General features: G+C 39.0%; 2 protein-coding genes across 2 annotated transcripts in view; one reads left to right on the forward strand and one right to left on the reverse strand.

Moving 5' to 3' along the window:
- Nucleotides 1-1,388: 1,388 nt before the first annotated feature.
- On the reverse strand, nucleotides 1,389-2,993 carry LOC1278465 (uncharacterized). Its single transcript, XM_061651156.1, has 4 exons — nucleotides 2,852-2,993; nucleotides 2,625-2,774; nucleotides 2,282-2,554; nucleotides 1,389-2,206 (listed from the first exon to the last, which is right to left on the reverse strand). The coding sequence occupies exons 1-4, from the start codon at nucleotides 2,901-2,903 to the stop codon at nucleotides 1,521-1,523; spliced, it is 1,161 nt and encodes a 386-aa protein (XP_061507140.1). The 5' UTR covers nucleotides 2,904-2,993; the 3' UTR covers nucleotides 1,389-1,520.
- Nucleotides 2,994-11,434: 8,441 nt separating this feature from the next.
- Nucleotides 11,435-16,446, forward strand: part of LOC1278464 (uncharacterized) — a 42,184-nt gene continuing 37,172 nt past the window's right edge. Inside the window, exons 1-2 of the mRNA XM_061651157.1 lie at nucleotides 11,435-11,538; nucleotides 15,019-15,626. Coding sequence (XP_061507141.1) covers nucleotides 15,340-15,626 — 287 coding nt within the window. The 5' untranslated portion in view covers nucleotides 11,435-11,538; nucleotides 15,019-15,339. The remainder of the gene's footprint in view (nucleotides 11,539-15,018; nucleotides 15,627-16,446) is intronic.

Below are 16,446 nucleotides of genomic sequence, written 5' to 3' on the forward strand. Positions count from 1 at the left end.
CTCCTAAAGGGGTTTTTTTAGGGAAAACATCAAATAACGAGAGTGTCCGAAGAGGATCTGCGAAACGCAATCGTCCAGCTCACGAATCTCGTCGCGAAGCAACACCAGCAGATCAAAAATTTAGCAAATTGAATTTTTTTGACGGCGGCTAGCGAAAGCGAGACGAAAATCGAGTCGTTGGTAAATGGAATCAAGGTTTCCTGTACGATCTGGACGGAGGAGTTTTCTTTGATGCATGGTACGCTAGGTACGAATACGTATTCATTCAAGACGCTAGACGACGCCGCTCGTGTGAGAAACGCGGCCTTAAGAAGATAGGTAAGGGGGAATCACCAACAATAGAGCATCTACAAACGTTTCTTTCAGTTACCGATTAACACCCAACCGGAATACACCTAAGGGAACGTCTCCAGCCGAAGCGTTTTTAAAAAGAACGATTTGCACTACGTTGGATCTGTTGAAGAAACCATCTCCTTCGACTGCAGCCGTTAATCACAAACAAAATCAGCAATTCAACAAACGGCATGGAGCGGTCAAGCGATCATTTGTAGAGAATGACTTGGTGTATGTTGAACAACACGTAAACAAAAAAAAAAGTCGTGGGTTCCTGGTCGAGTCATTGAACCAAAAAGAATCCACTATGTCTCGCTACGGTTCCGAAACCCCTGGGCAAGAAGAACAACAACTTCAATGGGAAGTTTTATTAGAATAAGTTGGTACTACTGCTGTAGCCGGCAATCATATTTCTATTAGTTTGAACTCTAAGGTGCCAGCTGATGTTCCTGTTGTTTTGTGGGTTTACGGGGTTTATCGGATTATCGGTATTTTATTATCACCACGTAAGAGAACAGGATGATGTGTGTGCCGAACCGATCACTTCGGTGTCGATCAAACGAGAGAGCTTCGTTACCACATTGCCACTACTTATAAAGCCTAACTGAGTGCCTCTCGCGGGCACTTCCTAGCTTCGGGTTTGCTATAAACTAAAGCATGCGTTACACTACACTAACCTTAACATACAGATCCCATAACACTGTTTTTGAAAATCCGCAAACAACCAATGAACAGCCATCTGCGTCAGCATCGGAATCCATTGCATCCGAATCCGTCGCATTTGAATCCATCCAAAGCTTACTACGTCGTTCCGTAAGAACACGAGAATCCCTCGATGGCTCTCATTATACGACCTTTACTAAAAAGGGGCAGATGTAGTAGGCTATGACTACCAAACAGTGGATTTTGGCTCAGCAGAATTTCGCTTCCTAGGCATAGTAGCCTATACCTTCTGTCGTAATAAATTAGTTCATAGTTAATCACCAAACGAGCAAGTTGGCTTTTATTTGCTCTCCGTTTGAACTGTAACAATCAGATAAGAACGTTTAACAGAATGAGGATGTTATACTTCAGCAAAGGAAAGAAAAAATATTTCCGAAACGCTTTATTCAGAAAGTATAGCTTGTTTAAGTTTGAATGTTTTGGTTGTACAGAAAGTTGAAAATCTATATCGTTACTCATTTGAATCAAGCGGACAACACATTGATAGCGGTCGCATCGAAGGGAACACTGTTTACATTACCTCTTAAACTATCGGTGGTACAACAGTAAGTGAATCCTTTGGAAAATGTTTGGAGCGCAGCATTAGACCAACCATAAAGGGCGCAAACATCAGGACATAAGAGTTCGCTGGACGCAATAGATGTTCGGTACGGATCGTTACTGGTGACAAAAGCGATAGCTGCATTGCTGCTTGGTGACTTGATAATTTTCCACGTCCATTTTGGCACCGTTATTCCGTTTGCACTAAGTGTGATGGAAACTTGTGTACCGTTTGTATGGGGCAGTGTTAAGACATCGAACGTTCCAGTATACACCAACAGGTCGCGTTGAAGACGATCAGCAATGTTGCGAGCGATCTTTTCTACAGTCAACCAGTTGCCACCGTTGACCTTTTGCCACTGAGGGGCAACGTTGACGTAAAAGTACGTATCCCACTGCCAGGTACGGAAAATACCATCTGCATCCGGTGTCAAATGTCCCCTAGCTAGGTAATTGGTGGAGTTCACATACTTTGCAGCCTGGGTGGACGATCCGAGTAGATCGGCTAATCGTGTTTGCTGCGCCTTGATGGTATAAGAAGTGTCCACCATAACAGAACTGGGAACTCCAGTTACTTTGAAAGATGGGCGGTAAGACTCCACTATACTATCTGAAATTGTACGCGTAACTCGCTAATGTAAAAGCAAAGCATAACAGAGAAATACACAATATAACTACTGCCTACCTGCAATAGAATCTCCATGGATAACATGCTTTGTGTAGATAGCGGACGCTGTCTGGGAATTGTAACACACAGAAAAGTGTTTCACGAATCCAATTCCGGCAATATCGAATCCAATATTGCGAATCGTACCACCGTTTTCACATTGATCACTTGTCAACTGAAGATCTCCAGTAACAACCTTGGCGCAAACTATTCCGGATGCATTGATCGGAAGACCGTTTAATAGGAATGTGCTTGCACCAACACATGTGAGAAGTGCCGTTTCTTGTAGTACTGCAACATAGAGATACACATATACCATGCTTCGAGTAAGTATTACGTTTTTGGGAAACTTCGTACTTACTGTTGACTACGTTATTTTTGGGACATGCAATAACACTTGACTCGCCAAACGCCCAGGTAAGTTGCCCGTTCTTTGGTATCCAAAGGTTATCATTCTTCAGAAACACAGGCTCCGGAAAGGTGAGATCAGTTTTTACATTAACTGTACATTCTGCGTGAATATAAGATATTGTGGATGTGGATAAATTGGGACGTGGGTGAGCTTGTAGCCAATGTCGAGTTACTTACGGCTTAGGACGGTTTGCACGAAACAAAACGAAAGAACAACCAGTGACCACATCTTGTATTGATCTGTTCAGTTTCTTATTTGCGATACAGTTTTATGTAGACAGTACAATGGGTTGATTTATTCCTTTCGAAAAGTTGTATGAATTGTTAGCGTTGTTGTTGAGTTTTTGAAAACTAGTCACGATGCTTTTTTTGTACTAAGCAACATTTCTGCTGTTGCATATGGATAAGTTATTGTGAAGTTGTACAGGCTGTTCTCATAAACTGTGTGTTTTGAATTCAGATAAGTGTGGGCTTATTTTTGTTGGCAGCGAATGATGATCTCATGCCACGATAATAGCATATGAGGAGCGTTGTACCAGGGTTGTTTATTTGTTAGGGTTTTATCGGGAGTTTAACTTTCGGGTTTCACCCGCGTCATTATTGGGTATTTTAAACCAATTTGGTTTGCATGGTTTTTTAATCCAATTTTTGCCATCTATATAAAACATTTGTATAGAAAGTTTATACAAAATAAACTTGTCCAACTTGGGGGGGGGGGGGGGACACGTATCCTGTATGATGAGGGCTGGGCCCGCGATTTCGAGATAGTAGTGTAGCATATCTGCTAAACAGAACTTGTTATAAACCACACTATCAGCTATAGACCACACCTCACTATAGAAATCACACCATTGCTACATAATCATTATAACACACTCAGCAAATCATATCATACCATAACAAAGCAACCGGAAGAATTCAGGCCCCACCGTTCATATAAAAACAATTATGACACACTTCTTCAAAACACCCGAAAGACGCATAATAAGCAAATCAGGCGTTACTGCAGGCAAACTAGGTGAACCGAGAACGCATAGCAAGTTATAAGCTCAGTGACGAAAACATCCATTCTTTAGCAACAATAGTTGAAACCTTATTTCGCAATACAGTGAAACCGAAGCATAGGCACACATCGACAAACACCTCACACCATTTTAATTTATAAATTTTTACCAATAACAATAACATTTAAAAACATATTCCAAAACCAAATGTACGAAACCCATAACATATTTTGAGTATAAATAAAACCAACTCCGATCATGGCAAGTCAGATTCGTTCGGACTGTCAGGATAGGACTCTGCCCATCCAACATATATTCTCATTTAAAGAGTTTAGTTATGTCCCCCTACCCAAGGTAAGGCCTCTAAACTCCAACGTTTCCAGTAAGGGAAACCTCCTAAAGGTTTCTATGATCGCCAGGACGATCAAGTGTCGAAAAGTCCGCTTCGAACAAAGTGTTATTCTACCTCGATACATGTCAGCGAAACACTGTCCTACCGCGATGGTACGTGTTGATCAGTTGTACCGTATGTACGCTCATCACATTACATGGCGACCGTAACTATCTTACGAACTTACTACAGTAGCACAAGTCCGACCGCTGCCCAAAACCAACGATCAGAAACTTCAGCGCCCACCAGCTGACAATCATCACTCAGGCTCATAAAATGTGCCTCCTCCAAGTACAGAGCATCCACAGCACCTTCTTCCAGCATGCACGTCGCCTTAGCTACACATGTAGACACCCAAAGGGTTATTCAAAGCCTTAAATCGACCACGTTCTGATTGAAGGACGGCACTTTTCGGATATTATCGACGTTTAAACTTTCCTGGTAAATGGTAAAGGTACGCTAGCAACTTTCCGTAGTTAACACCCACGGAGTAAGCTCACCCCAAGGATCAACCTGGACCGGTTGAAGTGTGCTGATGCAGCAGAGGGGTACGCGACAGCGCTCGGGGAAACGTTTCCAGCCGACAACAACATCGCCGCGATGCCCCTCGCAGACCACTGGCGTATGTTGGAACGACCCATCAGCACCGCAGCCGAACATAAGATCGGCCGCTTACCCAGCTGGACCAGCTTTCCCAGTCGGGGGACGCCCGCTTATTCTACAGGAGATTCAAGCCAGGGAGCCGAACGGAGCAGAGACAGGAGAGGCTGGCGCATTTTGTAGAACAAGGCAACCACCAAAGCAGCAGCACAGCAGTAACAACAGCACCAGCATTGGCGCCAACGACGAGGTGCCTCCACCATCTCTGGATGAGATTGCCAGCGCCATCAAGCAACATAAGAGCAATAAGTCTGCTGGCAGTGATGGACTGGCGGCCGAGCTCTTCAAGATGGGGCCAAAGAGGCTTACCGTCGAAATGCATCAGCTGATCGTGAAAATCTGGGAGCAGGAGGAACTACCCGAGTAGTGGAAGCTGGGTGTCATTCACCAAGTCTACAAAAACGTTGACAGGCTGGATCTTGTTCTGCAGACTTGCGCCTCTTGCTACAAATTTAGTCGGTAGCTGGGTTTGTTGGAGGCAAATCCACCATCGACCAAATTTTCACTCTACGGCAGATCCTCCAGAAGTGCCGAAGAACTTCCCTGGGAAGTTGATCCGGCTGTTAGAGGCCACCATGAACGCTGTACAGTGCAAGATGAGAGAGTCGAACTTGATGTCGGAATCGTTTGAATCTCGCAGGGGTCTGAGGCAAGGTGACGGACTCTCTTGTCTGCTCTTCAACATCGTCCTGGAAGGTGTCATTCGAAGCGCTAGACAACGACATCCGTGGCACGATCCTCTACCGGTCTATCCAATTTCTTGGCTTCGCCGATGACATCGATATCAACGGCAGGACAACTCCGAAGGTGTGTTGTGAGGCGTACACCCGACTCAAACGCGAAGCAGCAATAATTGGATTGAGAATCAATGCAAATAAGCCGAAGTACCTGCTTGCTAGAGACTCAGACCATCTGGGAAGCAGTGTATTAGTTGACTGCGACAGTTTCGAGGTAGTAAAGGAGTTTTGCTATCTCGGGACGGTCGTTACTTCGGACAACGACATCAGCAGCGAAATCCGTAGACGCATGGTGCAGGGGAATCGTGCATACTATGGGCTTCATCGACTGCCGAGTTCCGGAAGACTTTGAGTCCGCACGAAATGTGAGATATATCGCACATTGATTCGCCCGGTGGTCCTCTATGGACACGAGTCTTGGACCATCCGAGCGGTGAATGCAAACGCTCTGGGCGTGTTTGAGCGACGCATCCTCCGGACCATCTTTGGTGGTGTGAGGCGAGCATGGATTGTGGAGAAGAAGATTGAACCACGAGCTTGCTGAGTTGTACGGCGAACCGAGTATCCTGACGGTGGCGAAGGCTGGCAGGATACGATGGCTGGGGCATGTTATGAGGATGACTTATTGCATGTTCCGGACAGTTTCGTCTGCATGTTTCAAATTACGGAGAGCCTCAAAATTTCGATTGAAATATTCACATTCATATACACTTCTATTTGGCGTAACGCATTCATATACACTTCTATCTTCTATTTGGCGTAATGTCTTACGAAGACATGCCGGTCCGTAGAGGCTTTCGAGACTTAATTTATTACCACGCAGCCGGATAGTCAATCCTTGCTACGAGAGGACGGTCCATTTTAGGCTTGAACCCATGACGGGCATGTTATTGAGTCGTTCGAGTTGACGACTGTTCCACGGGACCGCCCTAATTCATAAACACACTACACTTTTTTTTAGTTATTAACGCCTTTTGAGATCCAAACACCTTTTAAGGTCCGTATTCTAAGTGTCGGTGTCCTCCTGGACCGAGGTACGACGGACTTACTGAAAACCAGTTTGGGGTGTAATTTTCCCCCCTGTAACATTAATAGTTAAAAAAAATAACCCAATTTTAACCCCGTTTTTAACATTTACCCGTGTTTGTTTCCCGAAATGAAAAATAAACAACCTTTGTTTCCAACAATTTCGTAACAAATTTGCCAATTGTTAACAAATCTGAAGATATAACGTCATACGAATGAGAAATTGTTCAGGTCATATTACTTTAGTTGTTTAAATTGAAATATTACCACGAAAAATGATTGAATTTTGTATGTTCTTTTTTTCAATGTCGCAACACTGTAAAGAGGTAAATTTAGATTACCGGTCAGGTGAATGAGAGTTCCGATACTATGAATCGTTTGATACATATACAGTGGAAAGTCTCATAACGAGTACCCCTTATAACAAGTTTTTCGCATAACGAGCAAATCTAAACGAGCCGAGCAGGCCGTTGGTTTGCTGCGCTTATCGACAGGTGGTATCTTCAGTTTAATTGCTCCATTTCCTTTCTTCTTATTTGACAATATTGGAAGCTCTCTTCGGCTTCATGGAAGTGGGCATGACGTGGATTTTAGTGTGTAGTTTATCTTCCTAAGAAGCATGTGTTTCATAAGTGTGAGGTGTATTCATAAGTGTGTTCTTGCATGCATTATTGATCTACTTGGTCGTGAAGAGAGGCGAGAATTTCGATACTAAGAATTGATTACAGTCTTTCCCAGAGTTACGCGAATAATGCGTTCCGGAGACATACGCGTAACTTAGGATTTTGCGTAAGTCGAATATCACGTTTTACAGCCAAAATATACTCGAATGATAATGATTTTTGATTGAATTTAGTTAATTTATGTAATTTATTACTTGTTTGATGCAATTGATGAAGAAAATTCGGTTATTTCTGTTTTTTTAGTGATGTAACATTTAAAAAAAAAAATGTAAATTATTTTTCATTTGACGATTGATGGAGAAAATTGCGCTGATTAGACATAACAAAATTAACTCGAATTCGCGTAACTCGGGGAAAGACTATAATGCAATACTGTTGCCACTTGGAGGTGTTCCGTATGGTTGTGATTCATACATTTTCTATATACCTCCACTTGTCTTGATCTGTTATCAATTATTTTTCTATTCATACAAATTATATGAAAAGGAGCTTCCCGCATAACGAGTGAGTCATTGGAACGTATTAAATTCGGAGAAAATGTTGGCGAGTGTTTCATGTTCGCTTTTCTGGATCTACTTGCTCATAAAGGTGAGAGTTTATCCTGTCAATTGCAGCCACTTGTAGGACTTCCATATGACTACATACGTGGGGTGTCTTGTATATTTTATGCCAATGTTGATATTCTTAGTACGTAAATATTATTACCAAAACAAATGTACAATTGTGACAAAACTGGCTTATTCTGCAAAATAGGTCTAGTAGGAAATTTTAAACAGCGGAACAGATCCTGGAATTAATTATTTCACTTTTCGTGCAAATAATATGGAAAAGATTTTTTCATCTCGCGTAACAACTTTTTCGTATGATGAGTGAGTCGTTGGAACGGATTAAATTCATTATGCGGAATTACACTGTATTCTTGATATACGACACTGTGAGCGCCGTTTTTACGGGTATTTTTTATCCGGCTGTCCGTTTATCCGTGCTGTTGAGAAATAACAGTTCAATACAAAAGTGACATAGCCTGCTGAGAAGAGTATTACCGTAAAAACGGTTATGAGTGCACATTGTCATAACAAAAAACGCTATAATTCATGGCGCATTTCAAATATTCTCATTGGAAAAACATGAAGTTAGTGAAAACTGGCCTAGTTTTACCAAAATATAATATAAATTTGAATAAAAAATTCAGAAATTTGTGATAAAATATATACTTTGATTCATTATCCGTGTTATTCGAGTATCCGAGCGAGGTCGAGTCCCGATGAGCCAGTGTATACGGTGCATCACTGTATTACTTCGAGATTACCTAATTTCGAACTTCCATTATGCATTGTAAGTGAAACGACGAATCGTTATTCATCAGTAGCATGCAAACAAGTGCTAAATTCTAAAACGACGAACCGTCATTCATCAGTAGCATGCAGACAAGTACTAAAATCTTGATATCATTAATGCACTTGTTCGACACACTTGCTTACAATATGCATCAATATTTTCACAAAATTAGCAAAACGGATAAAAAATACTGTAAATTACACACAATTTTATGAAAAAAGTCATTCTATTATTTATTATGGATCCACAAAGTTTATGTAGTTTATTTTTGTGTATAATAAATGCGTGAGTTATAAAAACAAATTATTAAACAAGAATATTAGTTAACATATGTTTCATTATGATGGAAAGAGAGTTCTTGTTACACTTCCACGTGTTATTGTAACACTTCCACTTCCACAATTCCAAACTTCTCCAACTGATTTCGCCGTGAAGCGAGACAAACAACGAAATGTATTATTACATGTAATGAAAATTTTGTTGGACAATACGCCAGATTTTACGCATAGTATTTTAAGAGTTAAAAAAAAGGTATAATATTACTCTCCTCAACATCTTTTACTATCTGTAGCAATATTCCATAGTTTTGCTACATGGTCTCATGGATGGCAATAACCTATTTACCCAATTCCTATCTACCAGACTGGTTGCAATCAGATGGCTCTCTGAATTGCTTTTGCGCGGGAATCGAATGAGGTCTTGAGCTGGATTTCAGGACGGGTTTTATGAACCTATCCCGACCAGCGGCTCCATCGACCGGCTACCTATCTTGCTGTCTCGTACCTTTGGTGACCACGACAACCACAATTCTTGTCCGTCTTATGCTCCGGAACACCAATGCCATCCTCCGTATGTTCGATATAAAGTTTTTTTTTATTCTTCACATGTTTGATGCTGTCGTGGTATTGGTACTATTTACACATCAAACTGCTCGTATGCATCGCGTACAACAGATATCTTTAATAAGGTGTCGCGGATTGTTACATTTGTTGGGCCTTTCCGTGGGAGACTTAGAATGGCTTACCTAAAGGCCAATAACCGGTACCAACGAGTAGTAACAACGTGCCGTTTGAATCTACTTTCATTTGTGCAGCAGGTTTTGGTGCATAGATAGATGTGGCGCGGTTTTTGGTAGAGGATTTGGTGCATCAGGAGAAGTGAAATAAAAACTGGTTGTGTTTTCATTTTCAGGTTGATTGAATAGAGAGTAACTTTAAATCGTATCGCTGTGTCTATTCCATTTCCTTCCGTAGTCTGGTTTGTAGTTCCAGGGCTTTTGGTATGGGTTGTCCCTTTCTGTGCAGCGAATTGTTGTTTGCTGATTGATTCAAACAATAAATGATAATTCATCAGAATTACAGTCGTCAACTTGCACAACTTACCAGGTCGAGGTCAAGGGTTCAACCCCGCACTAATCGAGCCTTAATGGCTTTAAACAATATGTCACAGTTTCCTAATTTCCTTAGCTGTGGGCCTAGATCGGTTACAGTTGTTGTGCCAAATAATAAGAAGAAGAATTTATCAGAATATTGTTGTTTCCTAGAGGTCTACAGGTTTTCTCGTTTCTTAATCCATAAGGTAAATCATGCCAAAATAAGGGGATATAAACTATAAATATATTATCTTATGTATATATTGTTTCGCAAAGAAATGATAAGAAACACTTTTCCTTAACATGGGCATACTGGGTTGATTGCTCTGGTTTGTTTGTCATTTAAGTGTACTAATCATTATATTACTTAATTAATTACATTTTCTTTTTTATTTCAGCCATATCGGGCAATTCTTCTGTTAATTAAAAAAAGTATATAAGTAACTACTAAATCATGTCTACGCATTGTTTAATGGAATATTTTGTTGTTTAAGCTCTCATGTGCAAAGAAAAGCAGCATCAATGCAATATTTTTCGCCAACGAAAGGCTTTCACTGATGCTTTTTATACTGCTGTTTGTCCGCGAACGCTTTGCTCTCGCCAACCGATGGTGCTGCACTATGGGAAACGGTGGTTGGAAAAATAGTGATTCTAATCATATGTGTGAACTTTCATTACGAACTATGAAATTTAAATTTTGTTCAAATTTTGTATTGTATGTTCAGGCAATAAGAAAGACTTAATAAAATAAAAATGCTGGGTTTATTTCAATGCTTCTTTCATTGAAACTTTAATTAAAATAGTAAAAGTTAGTAATGAAACCTTAGGGTTTCAATGCATTTTTGTTTTTTTTTTTTGCATGAAAATCGTATGTTTGTTGCATGTTTTCAATTTTATTTTAATATTTGGTATTTTATATCTTTTTGTTCGATATTTCGTCAATCAGAATCATCGTATCACCAGACTTTGAACCGTTATTGTCCTTGCATGTATAGTGTCCTGAACATTATTACTTGAAACATTTCAAGAACATTGCGCAAAATACAACGTGGAGAGAGAAAGACAAACAGCAATAGAGAAAGAAAATAAAGGCGAGAGTTTCACCTGCCCTCTAACTAATATTATTACCACAACAAATCTTCAATTGTGTTGAAAATGGTTAACATTTTTCTAGGTTGGATACATCGGATGGAATTATATGTCTAGCACAGTGGAGTGGACTGAGTTAAGTTAACATTAGTAGTTGCGTAATAGTATTGCAAAGTACAGATAAATGTGAGTTTATTGAAGTTTTTTTTTCCAAATGTAGCTTGATCATTCTTGACAAAACTATGTGTTTTAGTAGAACGAAAATAAATGTAAAAAAAAAACAACGGCAAATACTGCGGGCAATTTTTTACAGAATCTTTGAGTTTTTGCCCACTGTGACGGCATTGACTCTGTTCGTATCTACGGTCGGTGCATCTGGTGTGGCCTGGATTGTTATTTAGCAATAGTCCGCTCACTCGCATGTTGGCGGAGCATGCTGGTGCTGTGTCTCGCTTAAGCAGTTCAGTCGGCGTGCAATGAATACCTTTCTTCATCGTTCTGAATTTGTTGCTCTAAATCAGTTCTGTGAATGATAAACATGTGATCGCGGTTCAAATAATTTCGGTAAATTCTATAAATGTGGTAAATTCTGGAGAGCTATTATATGTCCGGTTGCGTTGATGTTTACTGTATGATTGTAAATAATTACCAGTAGAAACTTTCCGTGCTTGAGTTTGTGTTGTGAAAGAGAATCGCAAAACAATGGTGAAAAGTGTGCAAAAGAGAGCAAATGATTTAAAATTGTGATGTTTTATATGTTACATACATGGCTTCACTGAAAAACAGCGAAATGTATCGAGATGGTTGTATGGGGTAGAAAGGAGAAATTGTGACGTGCAACAACAAAAAAAAAGATATCACTAACGCGGTCATCTTCGTATGAAAAGTGGTTCATATGCTACCGGCAAGATATCACCAATACGTTTTGCACTATGCCGGATTGACCGATCTCCCAAGGAAGTGACCTCAAAAGGCGCGGTGCCAGGCCAAGACAGACCGGCAGAAAGAAGTGTAACGATATTACAGTGAACAGTTGTGTTAATCGAAAGTGTATTTGTAGATTTTGTGTACATCGTATAAATGATAGAGGGCCATTGTGTACAGTGCAAAAAGTGTACTATATATTGCCCAGATGTATTTAAAAAAACCTATTAACTTAAAATAATGTTTAAATATGGTAGCTGTTGCAGTCCACCTTTTGCGTTGAAGATATTGGAACTTGAATTAATTGAGACGTATTTTGAACAGTACTTTTGTATGTGTATATGCTCCTGAAATATTAACAATATTTCAAAATATGTATGCTTTGTTCTTACTGATATTTGTATTAGTCAAAACGGCGAATACACAACATAAACATAACATAAAGACGATGGAATGAAAATTACAGATTGGTACCGAGGAATCTAAAACTAAAGTATAGTTTGCCGATGGCAGTGAATAGAAAGCAAGTTAAATTAAAAAAGAAGAAAGAAAATCAATGTTTGTTCCACATGTTTTATGCCAATAAATTTAGAAACATTTTCCCTACACGAATAATGGTCCGTTATTCGTGTCACCGGAAAGATTAATTGGTGTCATCCACTTTTCCGCACATTTTTGATTTGCATATTTGATTGAGGCAAAATTCGGAATGTAAAAAAATCGATGTTGATTGATAAATTACAATCTACAGATTTACATATCAAGTTCGTGTTTAGGTAGCCATTACGTCGCAAATGGTTTTTCATCTGTGCTAGCAATTTTTGAATGCGACAAAAATAAACAATTATTCTGCTTTTTGTTTAGCGAAGAACGGTCTGGGTTCCTACTGATGTTGCTTCAAAAATAATAAATTGAATGAGGATAAAGCGAGATTAATTAATAGATTTCTTATCAATAATAATTTAAACTAGCACTTTTTCTAACCAAGTGCATGGTCGATCGAGCGAGCAAAACAAAAGTACAGGGTTTCCAACGCAGTTCCAAATGTAAACATAATTATTCAAGACACACGAAATGTTTTCAACAGCTATCTTCTTCTTCTTTGGCACAACAACCGTTGTCGGCCAAGCCCTGCATGTACCACTGGTAGGCTTGGCTTTCAGTGGCTTATTAATTACCATAGCAGGATAGTCAGTCAGTATGGCGGCACGGTCCATTCGGGGCTTGAACCCATGACAGGCATGTTGTTCATTCGTACGAGTTGACGACTGTACCACCAGATTGGCCCCAACAACTATCACAAATAAAATATATGAAAGATCATCTTGCACTGGATGCATAATGTTGTTCAAATTGGAAACTGACTCTGAAAACCCTGTAAGATACGTTAATGCTTAATGTATTTTATCAGGAATGTGCGAAAATAAACAGTTTACTTAATTATAAATCCTAGCATTACAATGGATCTAATTGTATCGTTAATTTTACCGACCGATCAGGCCGAGAAAAAGTAAACGCCCTTGAGCGGAAAAACTGATAACAATCATAATAGTGACGAAGAGTAGGAAATTGCGTTGGCATAGGAAGCATCATTTAAAAAGGAAGTATGCCGAGGAGGATGAAAGTATGCAGCAGAGGTTAAAAAGGTCTTGCAAATCCCTGTTGAACATGATCGAGAGTCATCTTTCTGTTCATAAATGGGGTCCGTTTCCCTTTAGCTGCAGGAACCTGTCTCAGAATAGTGCACTATGTGGGTTAATGTGACGCACTAACTGCATGAGTAAGTGCTGGAATAAATGGGACTAATGGGCTTGGTTTTGCTTCAGCTTCTGCTATCCTGAATAATTGTCGTAGAATTAAATGATATGAGCTACTTATGATAATTTACATGTATTCCCCAATATACGCAGACCGGAGGTTATCGCGTATCTTGAATATTCGCGTAAATCGAATTTCGAGGTTTTCAGTAAAATTATAGCGAATAAAAAAAATATTATAAATTGGTGCGATTTTGTTGCTGAATCTTTAGTATATTTTTATTTAAAAAAATATAAGATTTTGGGATTATTAAAAACAGCTCAGCCTAAATTTCAGCTTCGTTTTCAATTAATTTCAATTATTACAATTAAAACATGTACGTATATGTGCATAATGATTTCCACTCATTTTAATCATGTTTTTTTAATTAAACGATTAATGAAGTTCAACTACCGTGCTGAACAATACAAAACAATTTCCACTTTTGACGGGTTCATTTAAATTGCATGGTATATGCAAAAAAACATATCGAACTTTGCAGACAATACTAACGTTTAATTTTCCTAAATAGATGAAACAGCAAGTGAAGATGAATCAAAACAGCGGTTACAGTCCGATTATTTTGATGTTAATGGTGAACCATGGCCAATATGATCTCGGAAGAGAAATTCGTACTCCTTATTAACTTGTAATCAACTAGCCATGACGATTGCTGTGTTTCCAGTGCCCGCGGGCTTTGGTACAAGTGCAGACTATCAATACTGTAGTACATTCTCCTAGGGAAGAGCAATAGAAAACGGGTTTATTTTTCATTGTTGATTTTGTTGTGCCATTAACATAATTTTAGGATCTTGCAGAACGGCGGAAGACAAAGTTTGAAGTTTCGAACGTTGTATGATCACGATTGTAATTTGGAGAAAGTTAAAACTTGTCCGGTGTTTTGATCATTGGGTGTGAAGCTGTCATTAGAAGAGTCATTAAATAATCATTCATCGCATTGTGTAAACATAATAAGTACTGCTCGTTTTCTCATTACTTCGCAACCATTCTTATTAGTGGTATTTTGACCTGAATAAAGAAAGCTGGTTAAAAATTAACCTTTTGTATTCCTCTAATGGTTGTTGATCATCGACGATTGGGTAGGGGGACATTTTACTCTGTCATTTATAAAGAGATTAATCTGGAGACAGATCAAAAACATGACATAGGGAAACATAAGGTTTTATGTTTGTGTAAAATCATCGCATCGATAAGCAATGTTAAACAATGTTAAACAAGTTTAAAATATTATCATTTATTTTGAAAAACTGCTGTGGTGTATTGCTAAATTACTTATATTTCACGAAATAATTATCTTTACAGGTTGCGTGTTTATTTAACTCACCGGAACTGCACGAAAGTCAAAACCAGTTTGATTCGGTTGATTAGTTTCCCTCCTCTTCCTTCAATATGAAATAGTTTGGCAGAGAATGTGTTTTAGCTTGCTGCTTACTGAGTGATAATTGATACAATTGCATTCTTTATCCAGAACCATTAGAGCTATTACCAGAATTGCAAAAAGTTATAATTGGTGCTAGCCGTGAATTGGAATGATTGAATAATTTACAATACAAGTAAATGCATTACACGCAGAAGTAAATTGGAGCACATGCATTTGATGTTGCACAGTTTGTGCAAAGAAAGATGGGTAACATTATGAGCAGTAGTGATTCAACGCTTCCCAGACAACAGACGAACAGAGAACGTTGTGCATATTATCGAACGACATCGCAAGATCAAATAGATTATACTACCACAAAACGGTGCTACTTTGAAGATGATATCGACAGCAATCGAAACAACGATCATGCAACTTATAACAATAGACAACAGTCTCCGACTCAGGAAAACTCTCGCATGTTGTTCTTGTTGTACCTTATTCATCGAACATGGAACGTGGTGGTCGATAGTGTGGATCAAAAAGGAAAAAAGTAAGTATGTAGTGTAGTATCGTAAACTAATTATTTAGCCTTTGCCAAAAGCACCTTGCAAGCTTTCTTTATTATCACGACAAAATTGTAAATTTAATCCGTTTTTTTTATGTAAATAAATTATTGTATTGAATGGTAACTTAAAAAAAGTACGGAGAACTACGGATGTGGGAATATAGTTTGTTTCTGTCATAATCATGTTTTTTTTCAAATTTCGAATAAAATATGCAATTTGAGTGAAAATATTCATATTTCTCGAGATAAAAAAGACAAAAATAAAAATGTTGTAAAACCAAAAACTGCAAATCGCATAATACACGTGCACCTTTTCCTTGATTTTGGCTTAATTTCCGACTTGCACTTTCAATTTCTCTTAGATTTATTTCCACCTTTTTACTTTCTTAGGCGCTAGTAAGTATGTCGAATGAAAAGGCAAACTCCGCATGTAGGATGCTTGGAAGGGTTTTTTTTTGCATACTTATGTGAAGGCTTTTCATTCATCAAACGGTTTTGTGTTGGGTATTGACCGAAGAAATGGTCGATGGAGTATTAAACTAACATTGAAATACATCGCAGAGCGATAGCACGGCAGAAAGGCAATGTTCGATCGAAACCGGTTTCACCCCATGCTGTATAGCATGCAGATTCAACTATACATGCAATAAGTGCCATTCGTTGAAGAAAGTGCGGAAAAGGTAGGAAGTGAATGTACCATGCATACTACAAATCATGATAAATAAGCTTGCTAGTCTAAAGTGTAACACTTAACTGAGCAGTCAGTCCTTATATAATAAATTTATACAGTGTACATAATATTGTA

This window comes from Anopheles gambiae, chromosome 2, assembly GCF_943734735.2.
Source record: "Anopheles gambiae chromosome 2, idAnoGambNW_F1_1, whole genome shotgun sequence".
NCBI classification, from domain to species: domain Eukaryota; kingdom Metazoa; phylum Arthropoda; class Insecta; order Diptera; family Culicidae; genus Anopheles; species Anopheles gambiae.